The sequence below is a fragment of the Dendrobates tinctorius genome, unplaced genomic scaffold (genome assembly GCF_039654945.1).
Source record: "Dendrobates tinctorius isolate UK_male_01 unplaced genomic scaffold, ASM3965494v1 ptg000026l, whole genome shotgun sequence".
Classification (NCBI taxonomy): Eukaryota; Metazoa; Chordata; class Amphibia; order Anura; family Dendrobatidae; genus Dendrobates; species Dendrobates tinctorius.
In genome coordinates, this window is record NW_027361694.1 from 19136473 (window position 1) to 19152500 (window position 16028).

The window sequence follows — 16028 nt, forward strand, 5'->3', positions numbered from 1 at the left end:
TATAATTTTAAATGAACACAGAATCATGACCCCCTAAACATCTGTTAAAGTAAAGATCGTGTAGCTGAACTGATTAACTGATTCTGCAGGTAATTATGGACAGTGCAACACAGGGGCTATAAAAGGCAAATGGTGCAAAATTTTTAATGACACCCAATTGCAAACATGATTTTAGCCCCAATTGCATGCAATTAAGTAAGAAAAAAAATCCCAAAAGGAGAAAAACCTCCTTAATAATAATTATGGACTTTATGTAGACTTAGAACAATGCTTCCCATGTGCAATTTCCCATGTGAAACTTTCATTGTGTTTTATAATTCACAATTCTTTCTCCTAGGTGGTAAACCGATATGGAGCACAATCTTTACATCTATACTATTAAGAGTATACATACTGCACATTTTTATTTTAGTTTAACAACACTACAATCAGCATAATGAAAATTCAGATGACCACATTTTATCCTCAGTATTCTCTGTTGTATATTTCATGTTTCTACCATAAATCCTAACATTTCAGTACTTATATCTCTTGGTTCAAGTAAATTGTAGGTATATGACAACTGATAAGTACAAAGCATAGTTGGACCAGTTGCTGTACAAGTTGTGCAGTTTTTATACAAGGTTTGGTTGAAAACAGATATAAGTCCATAAAATTCAATGGAGTGACGAGAGGCGTTAAAAATGTAGGAAAGGTGTAAGGGTGTTTAAGAATTTTGCTTCCCCTATTGATATAGAGTGAGGCAAAGCTGGGTAGGTAGCTATAAAAATTATAACATGCGACAACTTACCACCAGGTGAAAAAGTAGTGTTTCCTTTATTCCTCCATAATACAGTAGCCACGTTTTGATCTATACTCTAGGTAAAGTCTTATCATACCCATGTTCATGGCCTCTTCTCCTATTTTTCCTCCTCCTTTTGACATACCATTTAGGTTTTTGTCCAACAAAGAACCTGTTGATGAACAAAGAACCTGATGTTGACCACCTCTAAGTGGTTCATTGGTGGATTCAAAAACTCCAGCTGCAGACCGAAATTTCAACAAAAGTTGGATTTTTTTGTGTCTGAGGTAACCTTTATTTGTCCTCTAGATTCTTTTCTTTTGAGAAAAACCAGAGAATTGCCAATTATAGACATAGCCATGACTATAATTATCCAGATCTCTGAACCATTTCATTCTCCAATTTAAACCATGTAGAATATCTTCTACTTTTTTTTTATACATAGGCTGATCCTGTTCAGATAACAGTTTGATTAATTCATCCTTCCAACTCCATTATCTTCTTCATCATTGTGTGAACTTACTGTACATTTGTAAAAACTCCACATTCGATAACATATCAAAATGAATATGTGTTAGTAATAGACTTAGATTTTGAACAGAAGAGTTGGTCTTAAGGAAGGTTTCAATTTTATGGGCCCTATAATAGCCAATAAAGTAGGCACATGCAGTTCTTGTGATATAAAGTGCTTCTGATCACCTTCCCATCTTCATTTTATCACATCAGAGATCACATATTCAAAAATGTATTGTCCACTGCAGGTCCTGCAAGAAAGATAAATTGGAGAAGTCTAATCTACCTAATTCCAAGATCATCTTTGTAGCTTGACGTAAAAGCACACACACTATTGGATTCATATTTACAACAAATGGAAAAAAAATGTCTGGAACACAATTAATAGAAAGTGGCAGGATACCCAAGCACAAAGCTAAAGGATCTATTTGTGATCAATCCATAAAAATCAAAACAGCATCCCATCAGGTGAAAAAACAACTTATTCTTTATTTTTCTATAATTCAGCAGTAGGTCTTTATCAAGAACGAGAAAGTAGTGATTACACTGGTATACAGTGAATTTGGTGTCAATGATATCGGAAAGGTTTCATATTAAGCTTTTGGCGTTGATTAAGAGTATGACTTTGATTTTTCTGGATTGACTCTAGTTTCTGAGATATTGAATAGTTAATTGAGTAATTACAGTAGAATTCTAGTTTCAAAAAGTTGCTTTTGAATCATTGTAAGCGTACACATTGAAATACAAAATAATTATATGGGATATTTCATTATCTAAGACGCTGCTAAAGAGTCAAAAGATCAAAAGCTCCTGCATATGTTAACACATATAATGCACATTGCGGTAATGCATTATTTTCATGGATGAATTATCTCAAAAATTAGAACTAATTCAGCAAATGTAATAGGATTTCTTTTTATTTTGCACCCTCAAAATACCCTAAATCCATTCATAAAACCTTGGTACCTGAAAAAGACCTGTGTTATCACGTGCTGCAGCAGTCATTACATAGTTAAAGCAAAGTATGGTTTACCAACACGTATCTAGCTCCTTATTTAAATGGTCACGAAACACGTTATAAGAGGGATTGATGTCATTTTTTAAAGGTGGCATCACCTGCGACCAACAGTGAAGCCCAGGAACCACCAGATTACACTCAGTAGAAATAGACTGAGAAACCGTGATCTAGAGGAAGGCAAAAAAAAGTTAACCAATCTGCGCAAAAAGTGCAAATTTTCCCTTCTCATCTCAATTATCAGACTGGATTAACATTAAAAAGTCTTGCTACAACTTCATCTGTAATATGCAGTTCAGTTCTGGACATCCATTTTTAGAAAGGATGCCCTAAAACTAAAAAAGTTACAAAGAAGAGACACAAAATTGACAAGGGGCATGAAGGATCTTAGTTATTAGGAAACATTGCAATAATTACATTTATTTAGTCTGGAAAAGAGACAACTAATTGAGTGACATGATTAAAGAATTACTCCCATCAAAGTTATTAACCTCTTAATAATTGGAATCATCGTATTGTTAGGGTGGTTTCACATTAGCGCTTTTTAAGCGCACGCACGGCCGGGGGTAGCTCCGCCCCCGAGCCGGCTCTCTACCCGGCGTGCCCGCCCCTTGCTTGTAGCGCCGCCTCCTAGCGCACAGCGGCGCCTGCGATCGGCGCACCCTATCTTTAGCATAGGGTGCGCAGATCGTGCGCAGGCCGTGCGCTAGTTGCGCTTTGACCTGCGCTGCGCACTTTTAACGGTGCGCCATGCGCGCCAAAATCCGAAATGTTTGATTTTGGCGCGCACGGCGCACCATCAAAAGTGCGCAGCGCAGGTCAAAGCGCAACTAGCACACGGCCTGCGCACGATCTGCGCACCCTATGCTAAAGATAGGGTGCGCCGATCGCAGGCGCCGCTGTGCGCTAGGAGGCGGCGCTACAAGCAAGGGGCGGGCACGCCGGGCAGAGAGCCGGAGCTACCCCCTGCCGTGCGTGCGCTTAAAAAGCGCTAATGTGAAACCACCTTTAGGTGCCAGGTTCTTGCCTCTGCACAGAAGGAATCCCGGGCCTTGTCTTCTGAGGTCTCCCATTCTTCTCCAGCCACAGAGGAGCCTGCTCAGCAAAGATGTCATTCCCAACGTCTTGCTCAGTCTACTTCTGTTGGCTTGGTTACTCCTGCCAAACATGGTTCAGCTATGGTAACCTGCAATAGCCAGCAGCTCTTGGGACTAAGTCCTTCTTTCGGCCCACTGAGCATGCCCGTGGGAAGTCTTCTCATTGGAGGTCTGAGGTCACGTGCTCAGGTCCTATTGCTGCTCCCATTGGACCACTAGGAAGGTCCCGGACGGACGCTGCTATAAAAGGTTCGCATGGCCGCTCGGCCATGCGCTAGTGTAGACTCAAGTACTTATGGAGTGTATGATGATGGATGCATGTATCTCGTGACTGACTCCTTATGAAACCCCTACCCTTGGCTGTGTCTGTTGTTAGGGTTTAGCGGTTAGAGTCAGTGCCTGTCAGTGGCTAGTGTATACGCCACAGTGCATTCCAGCCTTCTACACAGTAGCATCCGATGGTGTCGCCCACTGAAGGGCACTATCGCACCACGCAAGTGACAGCCATGCCTGTGCAATGCCTTGTGCAACCTGTGCGCTTATCTGGCCCAATCCTGGGCGATTAGTGGCGTCCACCTGAGTGGCACTGTGCACACTTGCACGCGTTATCCATTAGAGTAACTCTTACTGGCACCGCAGTCATGGCACCGAGCGCTAGCAGTCTAGAGGGACTCCAGTCCTGTGGTCTAAGGGCCAAGTCCTGTATAATATAGCATGGCACTACTGCAGGGTGCACAGGTAGGCTACCCACACCAAAGCTCAATAGTGAAAAGTAACTTGGCACTCAACTTAAGGGTCCATAGAAGAAAATTTTATTATGCAGTCTGCAAAACGTTTCGGCCTACATGGCCTTCATCAGTCCGACTGCTCAAAAGTATTGTGGAGAAATGGGGAACAAGCGTGAGTTCCTACTGTAATGGAAAACTTGTAGGTGAGCTGTCCGGCTCCCTAGTATCGTATATTAATTCAGAATAGTTGTAGGAAGAAGCTGTTACGTTGAAAAGGAGGCTTGTTACCAGTTTCTCTGTAGTTATATTAGTTGCCGTGTGGTAGTATAGCAGGTCCTTATGAGGCATGGGAGGTCAGTGGTGATGGGCGTCAGGCTGGACGCGGTTTCCGCAGCTTGTCTCGTCACAGAGGGCCAAGTCCTGTGACTTTACACTATGCGCTTCTTCTGCCGAGTCCTGTGGTGTTAACAGGCTCCTGCGTTTCTTCCAGCACCTCTGTGAAGTAACAGAGTTCGCCCCTGTGCACACCGGGTCAGTGGTTAACCCGCCGGTGTTCACTTAGTACTCCGCCATTACTAAGCAGCAGTTTTCCATCTCTGCACGGTGGACCCCAGGTTGCGATCGCACTTCCTTATATTTTATATTTAGTGCGATCCGCAACTCTAACATCGTATTATACAGCACTGTGTACTCACAATTGCTCATTTTGCCTTTCTACCCAGTTAATTATTCTCTTTTCTCTGTACTATGTAGAAACAGGACGTCTTTTGTCCATGCAAAAATCATTCCTCTCTTGAACACCTGACCCATCTGCTACTGAAAACCTGCCATAGACTTTTGCAGTGACTCATGACTTGTGAAAATTTGTCCTCCTATTTCTACATGGAGCTTAGACAGATTCAGCTAGTCAGTTTTTAATCACGTAATGTCATAGACTTAATGGAAAACGGAACAATTAGCTGAGAAAATGGGCAAAATGATCAATTGTGAGTACACAGTACTGTATAATATGATGATTGCAATGTATTAAGAGGATAAATACTTTGATGGGAGGAGGAGTTCTTCTTTAAGTTGTAAAAGTGCATAATGTTTCATACAAAAAATATAGTCTAAAGATGATTCATGTAAAACCCCCACCAAAGACAAGGGGGCACTCCATCCACCTACAGAAAGAACGGTCTATTCTCAAAAGAACACAAGACTACTTTACCATAAGAATTATTTGTCTCTGGAATAGTTTACCTGAGGAGAAGGATCCATTGATACATGCTTTTTTAGAAGAAAATAACAGATAAATATATATAAATGTGTAAGCTTCTTTTCTCAATGTTTGGTCCAGTGAGTTGACAATTGGGATCAAGAGAGAAATATTTAAAATTTCCTCTTTGGGGGGACTGGGTCATGCACTATGGTCGTACATATACCCTATCCCCATTATCATTTCCCATCCACTGGTTGGACTTGATGAACGTGTCTTTTTTCAACTGTATCAACCATGTGACTATTTTAGTATGTAACATTTGGAACAAGGATTTTATACATGAACTCTAAGCCTTTTTGAAGGCTGTTCCTCTTATGACTATCACCCAAGGTAGATTGTTCTAAAGATTGATAGCTCTGGAAATGGTAGAGGTCTGCACAGAAGTGCTGCTCCATGAGCAATCAAAGTGCCGGAGTGTGCTTACAGCTGCTGCTCACAATACTGTGACTGTAGCAACTCCTTCCACACTTCTATAACTGAAAGCCTCCTGGGTGGAATAAAGTTCACTGTCTCCTAGTACTGGTATTTTCAGTAAGGTGACCAGACAGCACTGTTACACTATTAACCAGCAGATTAAACCTCATATCTGCAGATTAATTGAATTTGAGAGCATGACAGGTTCCCTTTAAGTTCTGAATGTTCCCATTGGGTTTGCATTGAGTAACACCAATGTATTCATGATGTATTGAGAGTTCCTCCAAAAAAATCCAATAGAACTTATCCTTTATTGTGCCGTATAAATGTGTATGGAGGAACACATTCTATTCATTCTTTACACAAGAATAATTTGAATTTGCCATTTAGTTTATAATAAAATATAAAGTCATGTGTAGAATCCAATAGTTTTCTGTATTTTCAGATCACCAGCATAATTCATAGAATTAGTCTGAGATATTCTTTGAGGAGCCGCTTACCAAAATGACGACGCCACAAAAGTAATTGTACACTTCAAACAAATGGGTCTGAAATGCCATATAATAAGGAATGCCAGACATCAGAAAAGATTTTTCCTAGACATTAACATCTATAATACACAAAATAACTATTATTTGAGCTTATGTCTACAAGGCCTTATTCGTAAACTCCAAAGCTATGAATACGGTAAGCTTTAAGCTTGCAGTTATGGTACCTCCAAGGACAAATCTTACATGCTTAAAACAAACTGACTTGCTGTTGCAGATGTTGAATTTGTAAAATGGGGTAAGGACATGTCTATAATAGAGTTGAGCAAAAAGATTACAGGACCCCGATGCAGCTGCCATGTTGATAGTCTGTGCCCATTGGCCCAGAACCCTGCAAACTTCCTACTACTTTAGTCATCCCAAGATCCTCTACTGATTACTAGGCCTTTACAATGTCATGTGTGCATCATACTGCAATGTAATTATTGCTGGGGACTACTTATCAGAAGGGGCAGCGGGGATGCCACAGATAGTAAGAGGTTGATAATGCTCTGATCTAGAGGTCACAGACAAGCAGGTGCTATAAATATTTTGGATGAATTCTAGTCTATAAGAATGTGGCGCCCCTGAGGGTCCAGTTGCCACAGAGGTACTGCACCTCATCCAGAGGTGTGGTAGCCCACCCTCAGGAAGGAGGGAGCACCACTCATGACGCAAACACTTGCACCCAACACACACCAGTTCAGTCAGGGCATCTGGGTGTACCATGCGGGAGGATGGCCTCATCCCAGGCTGGCTAGGAAAGGGTGTTGGTAGGTGAGTGGGGAAAGGTAGAGAAAGGGAGGAGCTTGGTGAGTGGTGTGAGAGATGACAACCAATCAGTGACAGTTAGTGGGAAGAGTTAGTGCTGAGGTGAGAAGATTCTTTCTAGAAAGAGTCAGTCAGTTGGTTGGTGACAGAACAGTGGAGGGGCAGGATTGATGAAGGAAGAGCAAGGGTCAGAGAGGCATGAGGAACAATTGATGGAAAGAAGAAGGGATCCTTTGGGCACGGGAAGTGCGGAAGCCACCCGTGGAGCCCATATCCAGGATTGGAGGGACCAGGTCACAGTGGGGGAGCCGGCTCCTGAGACTAATGGAGAACTACAAGTCTCAACTAGCAAGCCAGAGGCTGAGGTGACTGCAAGTACTTCAGCCACATCCACAACTATTCCTTAAAAAGGTAGAATCATAGAATCACAGAATCGTAGAGTTGGAAGGGACCTCCTGGGCCATCTGGTCCAACCCCCTGCTCAAAGCAGGATTTTCTAAATCATCCCAGACAGATGTCTGTCCAGCCTCTGTTTGAAGACTTCTATTGAAGGAGAACTCACCACCTCTCATGGCTGCCTGTTCCACTCATTGATCACTCTAACTGTCAAAAAGTTTTTTCTAATATCTAATCTGTGTCTCCTCCCATTCAGTTTCATCCCATTGCTTCTAGTCTTTCCTTGTGCAAATGAGAATAAAGATGATCCTTCTACAATGTGACAGCCCTTGAGATATTTGTAGACAGCTATTAAGTCTCCTCTCAGTCTTCTCTTCTACAAGCTAAACATTCCCAAATCCTGCAACCTTTCCTCATAGGACAGGGTTTACTGACCGGTCACCATTCTGGTCGCTCTTTTCTGAACTTGCTCTAGTTTTTAAAAATGTGGCGCCCAAAACTGGACACAGTATTCCAGATGAGTTCTGACCAAAGAGGAGTAGAGGGCAATAATGACTTCACATGATCTAGACTGTATGCTTCTGTTAATACATCATAGAATTGCATTTGCCTTTTTTGCTGCTACATCACACTGTTGACTCATATTCAGTCTGTGAACTATTAGTATACCCAAGTCTTTTTCACATGTGCTGTTGCTTAGCACTATTCCTCCCATTCTGTATATGCTTTTTTCATTTTTATTGCCCAGATGTAGTACTTTGCATTTTTCCCTGTTTAAAACTATTCTGTTAGTTGTTGCCCATTGCTCCAGTTTATATAGTATATATAGTATATAGTAGCCATATAGGATCTCGGGGCCTGACCAACGTCGCCCGACAAGGTCCACGGCTGCTGGCTTAGGGACACTGGTTGTGAAGGTGCTAGGTAGAAGTGACAACCAGCGCAGTGAGACGGCCAGAGGAAAGGCAAACATAAAAGGGAGTCTTGGTGGAGTGTTTCCCGATCTGCCTGAGAGTTGGCTGGACCCCTTACCCGAAGGACATAGCACCAAGCGGGCACCTGTGCGCACAAGTCAACTGTGAGTAAAATTGAAACTGCACCCAGCCGTGTCCCTCGTGTCATTTGCATCTCACCTGCCCTACACCGCACGAACCACCACAGTCACCATCTCGACCGATAACATCTTGGCTGCCCCGGGACAAAAGCTCTGCCTGTGGAGAGTTATAACAACTCAGCTGCATCATCATCAGTCCCGGAGGATCTGATATGCAATGCTGGTCACCTCTGACGAGAAACCACAGGGGGCATCATAACTTAATTTCCCTACAATTTCCCCATCATTTCCCCCATTATCATCATCCTTAAATTAACTACCATCTTTACTGGACGCCCAGGGTCACAAACCGGGTCACTGCTACCGTGACATCCCCTTTAAAGAACCTGACCGGCCCGGAACCCAGTAACCCACGGCCCTGTGGGGTGCTCCAAGAGAATTAGGTAAGGGGGTCCTCATTCTGATTTTGCATTGGTGCCCAGAAGCCTGAAGACATGATACGAAGCAGACAATTCGAGGTTAGGAAGGCATATGATATTGGATTTATTTGAAAGACAAAAAGCAACTAGTATGCAATGAATAAAGATTCATGTAGTAACTTAAAGCCCTGAGTATAAAGTATATTTTATTCATATACATGCAAAGTATGGAGAAAAGTATTGGGACATATCTCTTAATCATTAAATTCAAGGTTTTCTATTCAGCCCCATTTACACAGGTATATACAGTCCAGTCCCTAGCCATGCAGTCTGCCTTTACAAGCAATTGTGAAAGAATGGTTCGCTGTAGAGAGCTAACTAAATTCAAGCATGGTGCTGTTATAAGATGCCACCGTTGGTCCAAGTCGGTACATGAAATTTATTCCCTCCTTAATATTCTGTATAGTGATGAATCATGTTTCTCTAACTCATAGCCTAAGGGACAAGTCTTATTTGAGAATGTCAGTAGAACATTACTTGCCTGACTATATTGTTCTAACAGTTTGGTGCATGAGGGATAATGTTATGGAGTTATTTACTTGAAGCCACTTAGTTCCAGTGGAGAAAAATCCTAATTCTTTAGCATAACAAGACATTTTGGATAATTATAGCATCTAATTTTGTGGGAACAATTTGGGCAAGGCCCTGCTCTGTTCCAGCATGACTGTGCCCCAGTGCATAAAACAGGGTCCACAAAGGCATTGTGGATGACTTTGTTGTAGAAGAACTTCACTGTCCACACAGAACTCGAATCTCAACCCCCAACAAACACCTTTTGGATGAACTAGGTAAAAAGACTGGGAGCCAGGCCATCTCCTTCAACTTCAGTGTCTGACCTCACAAATGTTCTTCTGGACGAATGGGCAAAATTTCCTACAGCACAATCCAAAATCTAGTAGAGATCCTTCCCAGAAGAGTAGAAGCAGTTTAAGCTCATGTTAATGAATTTAGTGTGGGATGCCATGAAAACTTCTATAGGTGAAATGCATAGGTGTCCCAATACTCTTGCCCATATAGTGCATGTCCTATGTATATATAAAAAGTGCACTTCTATGGAGTCTCAATTAATACATATGTTGTCAGAATATGAATGTAGTGTTGAAAACCTTATAGCACAAGTTTCTAAATTAGGTTTGTGTCTTAATAGTAATAGTATAGTGATAGACAGTATCAAATAGATTACTGGATTATAAAAAAGGTAAAAACCAAAATCTCATGGGGCAAAGAAGATCAAGTTGAGATTTACTATAAGATTCATAGTCAAAATCCCTGTACTAACTGTAAAAGCCACATAGCTCTAAACCATTTCCTCTGAAGAAGAGAGGATCCCACTCAAAAGGCATTGAACATGGTATATTGGGGTATATTGACAACAAAACAAAAATATTCATCAGAAAGACGCTGCGTACAAATATTAAATGAACAATAGCACGACGTAAAAAACCCCTCTTTATCTGAAAGCTGTTTCACTGCCCCAGTGATCATCATTATCGTGCAGAGTGCACACACACAATGCCGGGGAGAAACAGGCGATCCTGGAGCTGAATGAAAGGCTCTGCAGCTAAAGCTGCTTCACAGCCCAGACCCATCATCATTGTCATGCTGCGTGTACATGCAGCTAATGATGAGGGGAGACAGGAGATTCTGTGGCTGCATGAATGACTCTGAAAGCTACTTTACAGCCCACAGCCATCCCCATCATTGTGCCTACTGCACATACAACTCAACTGATGAGGAGGAGAGCCAGGAGTTCCCAGAACTGAGCTCTGCTGCAGGGTTCCTGATAATCATCACACAGAAATAAACACAGAAACTGCATCCCACGTGGACCATGATCTCCCATAGAAGAGCAGACAATCAGTGATCACAACAGGCAACTCCACCTAGAGCCCACGAAGAACTCACTAGTATGGGATATCTGTAGGAACAATGTGGTCCTGACCGTGAGTATACCATTTAACTAACGTTATTACCATAATATTTACTCATGGACTCATAAAGGTGTGGAATATTGCAGACATTCATTGAATATTGATGACTCTCCAATATGCTGTATTTATGCGTTACTAAACTCCCTTTATATACATATTCCTAAAGGACCTGTGAGATTCAATCAATATTGTATGTAAAATAAATAACAATAAAATCCAGGATATATAAATATATATAGACATAACTAAATTTACAAATAAAAACTATTAGGTATGGTATGCCAGCTGTGAACTGTATTCAGCATTGATTCCTTGCTGCCATTGAATGCAGTACATTATCTGGAGCTGGCAGGCGAGCAGCGTTACTGTCCATGGTGCTGAAACCGATATCCACATGAGTGCTGTCCAGCTTCAGCATCTGAGGGCAGCCCAGTATACAAGGAGGGTGAGGTATCAACAGCATTCATGGTACATAATATTTTACATATTCAGTAAGCAAACCCACACAGGGTTCAACAATGTACATATCAGTATACAAAGTAGTGTATAGATGTATGTCTTATATGTCTACTACAAGGCAAAAGAGTATGTCACTCATTTCTCACCCCCTTAGTTCAGACTGAGACTTGGGTAATAGGCAGTGCACTGACCTGTGGTTCTTCTGGTTGTCCTTTTTCTCCATGATAGCTGGTACACAATTTGTGAGCTCAGTCCAGTCTGCATGCAATCCGCAACTCCATCCTGTAGAGAAGCGAGAGAACAACCAGGTCTCCTTCCTCCCTGGACGGTGACAGGTGCACTTCTTCTGTCCTGGCTTACAATCACAGGGCTGCTCCAAATGGATATTCCTCACCAAGTGTCTTCCAAATGTAGTGCCTCCTGTTTTTTGTATATGCAGGAACACAATCACATCATCTGCTTTGATATTAAAATCCACAAACCTGTAGAGGTCTTTGGCCAAAAAATTGAAGGTCGGCTGGAATTTCTGAGGGATGTTATCCTCAGGAACTTCATTCTCTTCATCCTCACCCTGCCACTGAGCTTCTACCATGCCTGGAAGCTCTGACGACAGGGCTGCACCTTTCAAAGAGTCTCCTGCACGAAAATGCCATGAGTTGGTCCCAGTGGGGCATATATACTGGTAGACAATCATTACAAAGAGTACAGCAAGAACTGGGGCCAAGATCAACTTGTTGGCTCTGTCATCCATGATTCCAGAAAGGCTTTTCTCATGAATAAAGAAGGATGACTGCACCTTTATTCTATGGGATGACATCAAGTAACATAAGTAATCTTGTCTTTAGATTCCAGTATTGTAACTTGATTCTTCACATTGCCCATCTCTAGAAGAAATGTCCTACCACAATCTTATCTCAAGGAGAAAGCAGTCACTGCATTACACAAGTTCAATGCGGTAAGGAAGTTACAAGTGTGAAAAAGACACGTGAAGGATCCAGGTGTCACACAGCATTCTTAGCTGTCTTCTTACATTGCCTGCACACAGGAAACCCTCACCGTCTGCTTCACAGAATGCTAGAATTTCTAATACACAAAGCCAATAGCAAACTGATGTCTCAGTTCTCATACCCAATCACAGACTTTTGCTGGGAATAAACCAGACAGCATTTTTGACCAATAGAAAAGGTAAACAGGGAGTAGATAGACTCCTACAATGCAGACGCCAATGAGAAATGTACTGTTGGCTAACAGAGCCCAATCAGTCAGGGGTGGGCAAGGTCTGAAAGAAACCAATACGAGCAGAAGCTGGATGTGGAATAATCACCTTTCTCATCCACGTTCAGTTACTGCAGCACTGAGCATCTGCAGCGTTTTGGAATGTGCCTGGTGCTAAGAGAGAACAAGAAAAAGAACTTTACAGATCCTAAACTGCACTGCTCACTATAAAGCTTCCATAAAAGACTAATATGCATTGTAACCTGTGTATATATAAGGTAATGATAACAGGTGAGCCAAACAGGTTATATCAGCTGCAGTATATAAGACAATGAGATGTATATCCTAGCATTTCAGTCTGCAATGTCTACCTAGCTAGTAATAAGGAAAACAACAACTGGGTCAATATTCCATATTAATTCTCTAGAAATGATCAAAAGGAAAAGTACTACACCCAGCCTTCCCTCATGGCTGCTACCAGAGAACAGTACATTTCATTTTGTTAATAATTGCCCTGATGTATTTACTAGGAACGGGGTCAGATCTCAGTTACTAAGCAGATTATATCAGGCTGTAAGGAAACAACTGCAATGGAAGATAATTATCGGCACAAGTAGAACAGAATAGCTGGTGCTTTCATTTGCATTGAGGCGTCTACTGTACTGTATACTGTATACAATTATAGATATCTGACTGCTCTAAATATCACCGGTCCCCGGGGGTGCTGTATTTATCACGGCTTCTCTTGTCGACACAAAGACAGATTTGTCACACATTGAAGGGAGCTGCATTACATTACATTGAATTAGGCTGGTGAATTAGAAATCTGTGCCAAGCGAAAACATCAAGTGATTTAAAGTCACTCCGGAGATTTCAAGCTCTTGTCTCTTTTTGGTGCTGGTATTCAGTTATTTCCATGGTGTAAAATAACACAGATACAATACTTGCCAAAACTAGAAAACAATTATTACACTGACACAGGGCCGTAGTAGTGGAGGGTACCAGAGGCACTCGCCCCGGGGCCTTCACCAATAGGCAGGAAGTAGGGGCTTATAGAGAAATGCGTGTCACTTTTGCAGATTGCACAGAATGCATTATGCTGTTTATCTAGAGGGGACACCTTCACTCCTAGCTCCATTTCTACAGTCCTATGATGAACTCGTGATATCCAGTATAGTGTTTGCCTTTATTAATTTGATTATGTTTATTTGTCTGTATGTGTGTTTATACTGAATGTGTTTATTCCGTGTGTGTATATATGTGTGTACAGTTTATACAATACTGTGCAAAAGTTTTAGGCAAGTGTGGATAAAAAGCTGCAAGCCAAAAATGCCTTCAAAAATATGTGCAAATCTGTCTGTCTCTTTAAGTATTTCCAGATGGACTTGATGTTGAGATCAGTGCTCTGTACCCATCTGGTCATTCATGTGAGCCTGAGATCTGTGTAAATCACGATATTGCTGAAGGACTTTCTGCCTTTGTGGTGGAACCATCTTTGCACTTCTGTTAGCATTACCACTTTTCACTTGGCCTGAAATATGAACTTTATGAACTGAATGACTCAGGTTCCTTCTGGGTCATTTAATCAGTGGTTCAATCATACCACTCAATCATGCCTTATGAATTGTTTTAAGGACACTGTGTGGTATGCCAGGAACTGACTCATTTTGCCACATTCCAGACATGAAAGAGAATTGCTGATACCTGGCGGGAAGTAATGAGCGAACATGCTTGGATAGTGTCTTATCCGAGCATGTTCAGGTGTTATCCGAGCTTCTGGGCATGCTCATACATATGATGGAGTCCGTGCGGCTGTATGTTTTGCAGCTGTTAGACAGCCTCAACACATTCGGAGATTGCCTGTTTGTTAGGGAATCCCCACATGTGTTGAGGCTGCCTAAGGGTAGGTTTCCACTGTCCGGATTACATCAGGATTTGCTGCGGATTGGACGCTGCTTAGAACCGCAGCGTTCAATCAGCAGCATCCAGATGTTACAGCATAGTGGAGGGGAATTTATGAAATCCCGTCTCCACTATGCGTGCAGGGCCCATCCGGCGGCCCTGAGTAGCGTATCCGGACATGCGTCGTGTCTTTCTAGACTGCAGCATGTCTATTTATCTTGTGGAGACGCTCCATCTCTGCAAAATAAATAACCCAGTCTATGGATAGGATGCGGTGATTCCACATGTGTTCAATGAACACATGAGGTATCACTGCGCATACAAAAGGAGGCAGCGCTTTGGGAGGAGCAGGGTTTCTGCTCCATCAAAAGCGCTGCCAGTACGCAGCGTGGACACATACCCTGACATCAGTAAATCATGCAGCCGCAGGTAGTCAAACATAATATGCGAACACGCCCAGATACTCACATGTTATCTGAGCACGTTCGCTCATCACAACTGGCGGGTAATCCCATTATTATTTTTATCCTCCCCTTGTCTGCACCCTATGCTGTCTGTTCATTTGCAATCTCCTCTACTGTCGGAGAAGGGATTTCTATGTCTCCTCGGGTATACAGTATCTATACCTTATGGGTACCCATGTAATGAGGCTTAATCAGAGAGACAGACGGCTCGTTGTCTTTCCAAATAGTCTGTGTAGTTTATTGACAGCTAGATCTTTTATAGAACAAGATCACGTAACAATTGGTAAAATAAAAAGGGAGGTTACATAATAATCTGGCAAGAATAAGAGTTATACAATTGGTTGTCAAACACATCCTGAGACACAAGATAGATTACACAATAAAATGTTGGGGGAACATTCCAGTACTTTTCATATGTCAGCGTGGCCTGGTTCAAAAGTTGAGGTTCTTAAGAGAACTTGGACTGAGTTACAGAATTTTGGAAGCAACAATCTGTTCTGGACCAATTTGATTGACGTCAAAAACTGAAATGGGAAACAGGCCAAAACTGCTCTGGGAGGTGAAAAACTCAAAAACTACCAAAAATTAGCACACCAAAGCCTTCCACTTGAAAATGAATTGTGCTGAAAGCCTCAAAAAAACCTTTGGAGTTAAACTAAAAGTTATATATTGTTACCTGCTTAGACGGTTTGAGGCAGCCACCCAAATTACCAGCAGGATTTGTACCACAAAAAAAAAAAAAATTACAGTCTTTCACAATTTTACTCAAAGCACATTTGGAAAGTAAATTAATCAGTTTGGTATAATGTCCTATGTAAGAGCACATTGCTTTTTATGAGTCAAAGAGATCCTCGTATACATTAGGCCGTGTGGTTCCACCATTACTCCCCAGAAACATGCCCACTGTCTTGGGGTCATACTTGATTCCAAGCTTTCATTCACCCCCCACATCCGATCACTGGCTCGCTCTTGTTATCTCCACCTCAAAAACGTCTCTAGAATTCTACCTTTTCTTACTTTC

At 41.9% G+C, this 16028-nt stretch overlaps 1 protein-coding gene and 1 long non-coding RNA gene across 3 annotated transcripts in view; one reads left to right on the top strand and one right to left on the bottom strand.

Moving 5' to 3' along the window:
* The window catches only part of HS6ST3 (heparan sulfate 6-O-sulfotransferase 3), a 1172281-nt gene extending 1159760 nt beyond the window's left edge, over nucleotides 1–12521 (bottom strand). The window contains exon 1 of the mRNA XM_073569565.1: nucleotides 11618–12521. Coding sequence (XP_073425666.1) covers nucleotides 11618–12243 — 626 coding nt within the window. The 5' untranslated portion in view covers nucleotides 12244–12521. The remainder of the gene's footprint in view (nucleotides 1–11617) is intronic.
* LOC141084697 (uncharacterized) overlaps nucleotides 10561–16028 on the top strand; it is a 506767-nt gene continuing 501299 nt past the window's right edge. For both annotated transcript variants that reach the window (XR_012231086.1, XR_012231085.1), the window contains exon 1: nucleotides 10561–10979. This is a non-coding gene — a long non-coding RNA (uncharacterized lncRNA). The remainder of the gene's footprint in view (nucleotides 10980–16028) is intronic.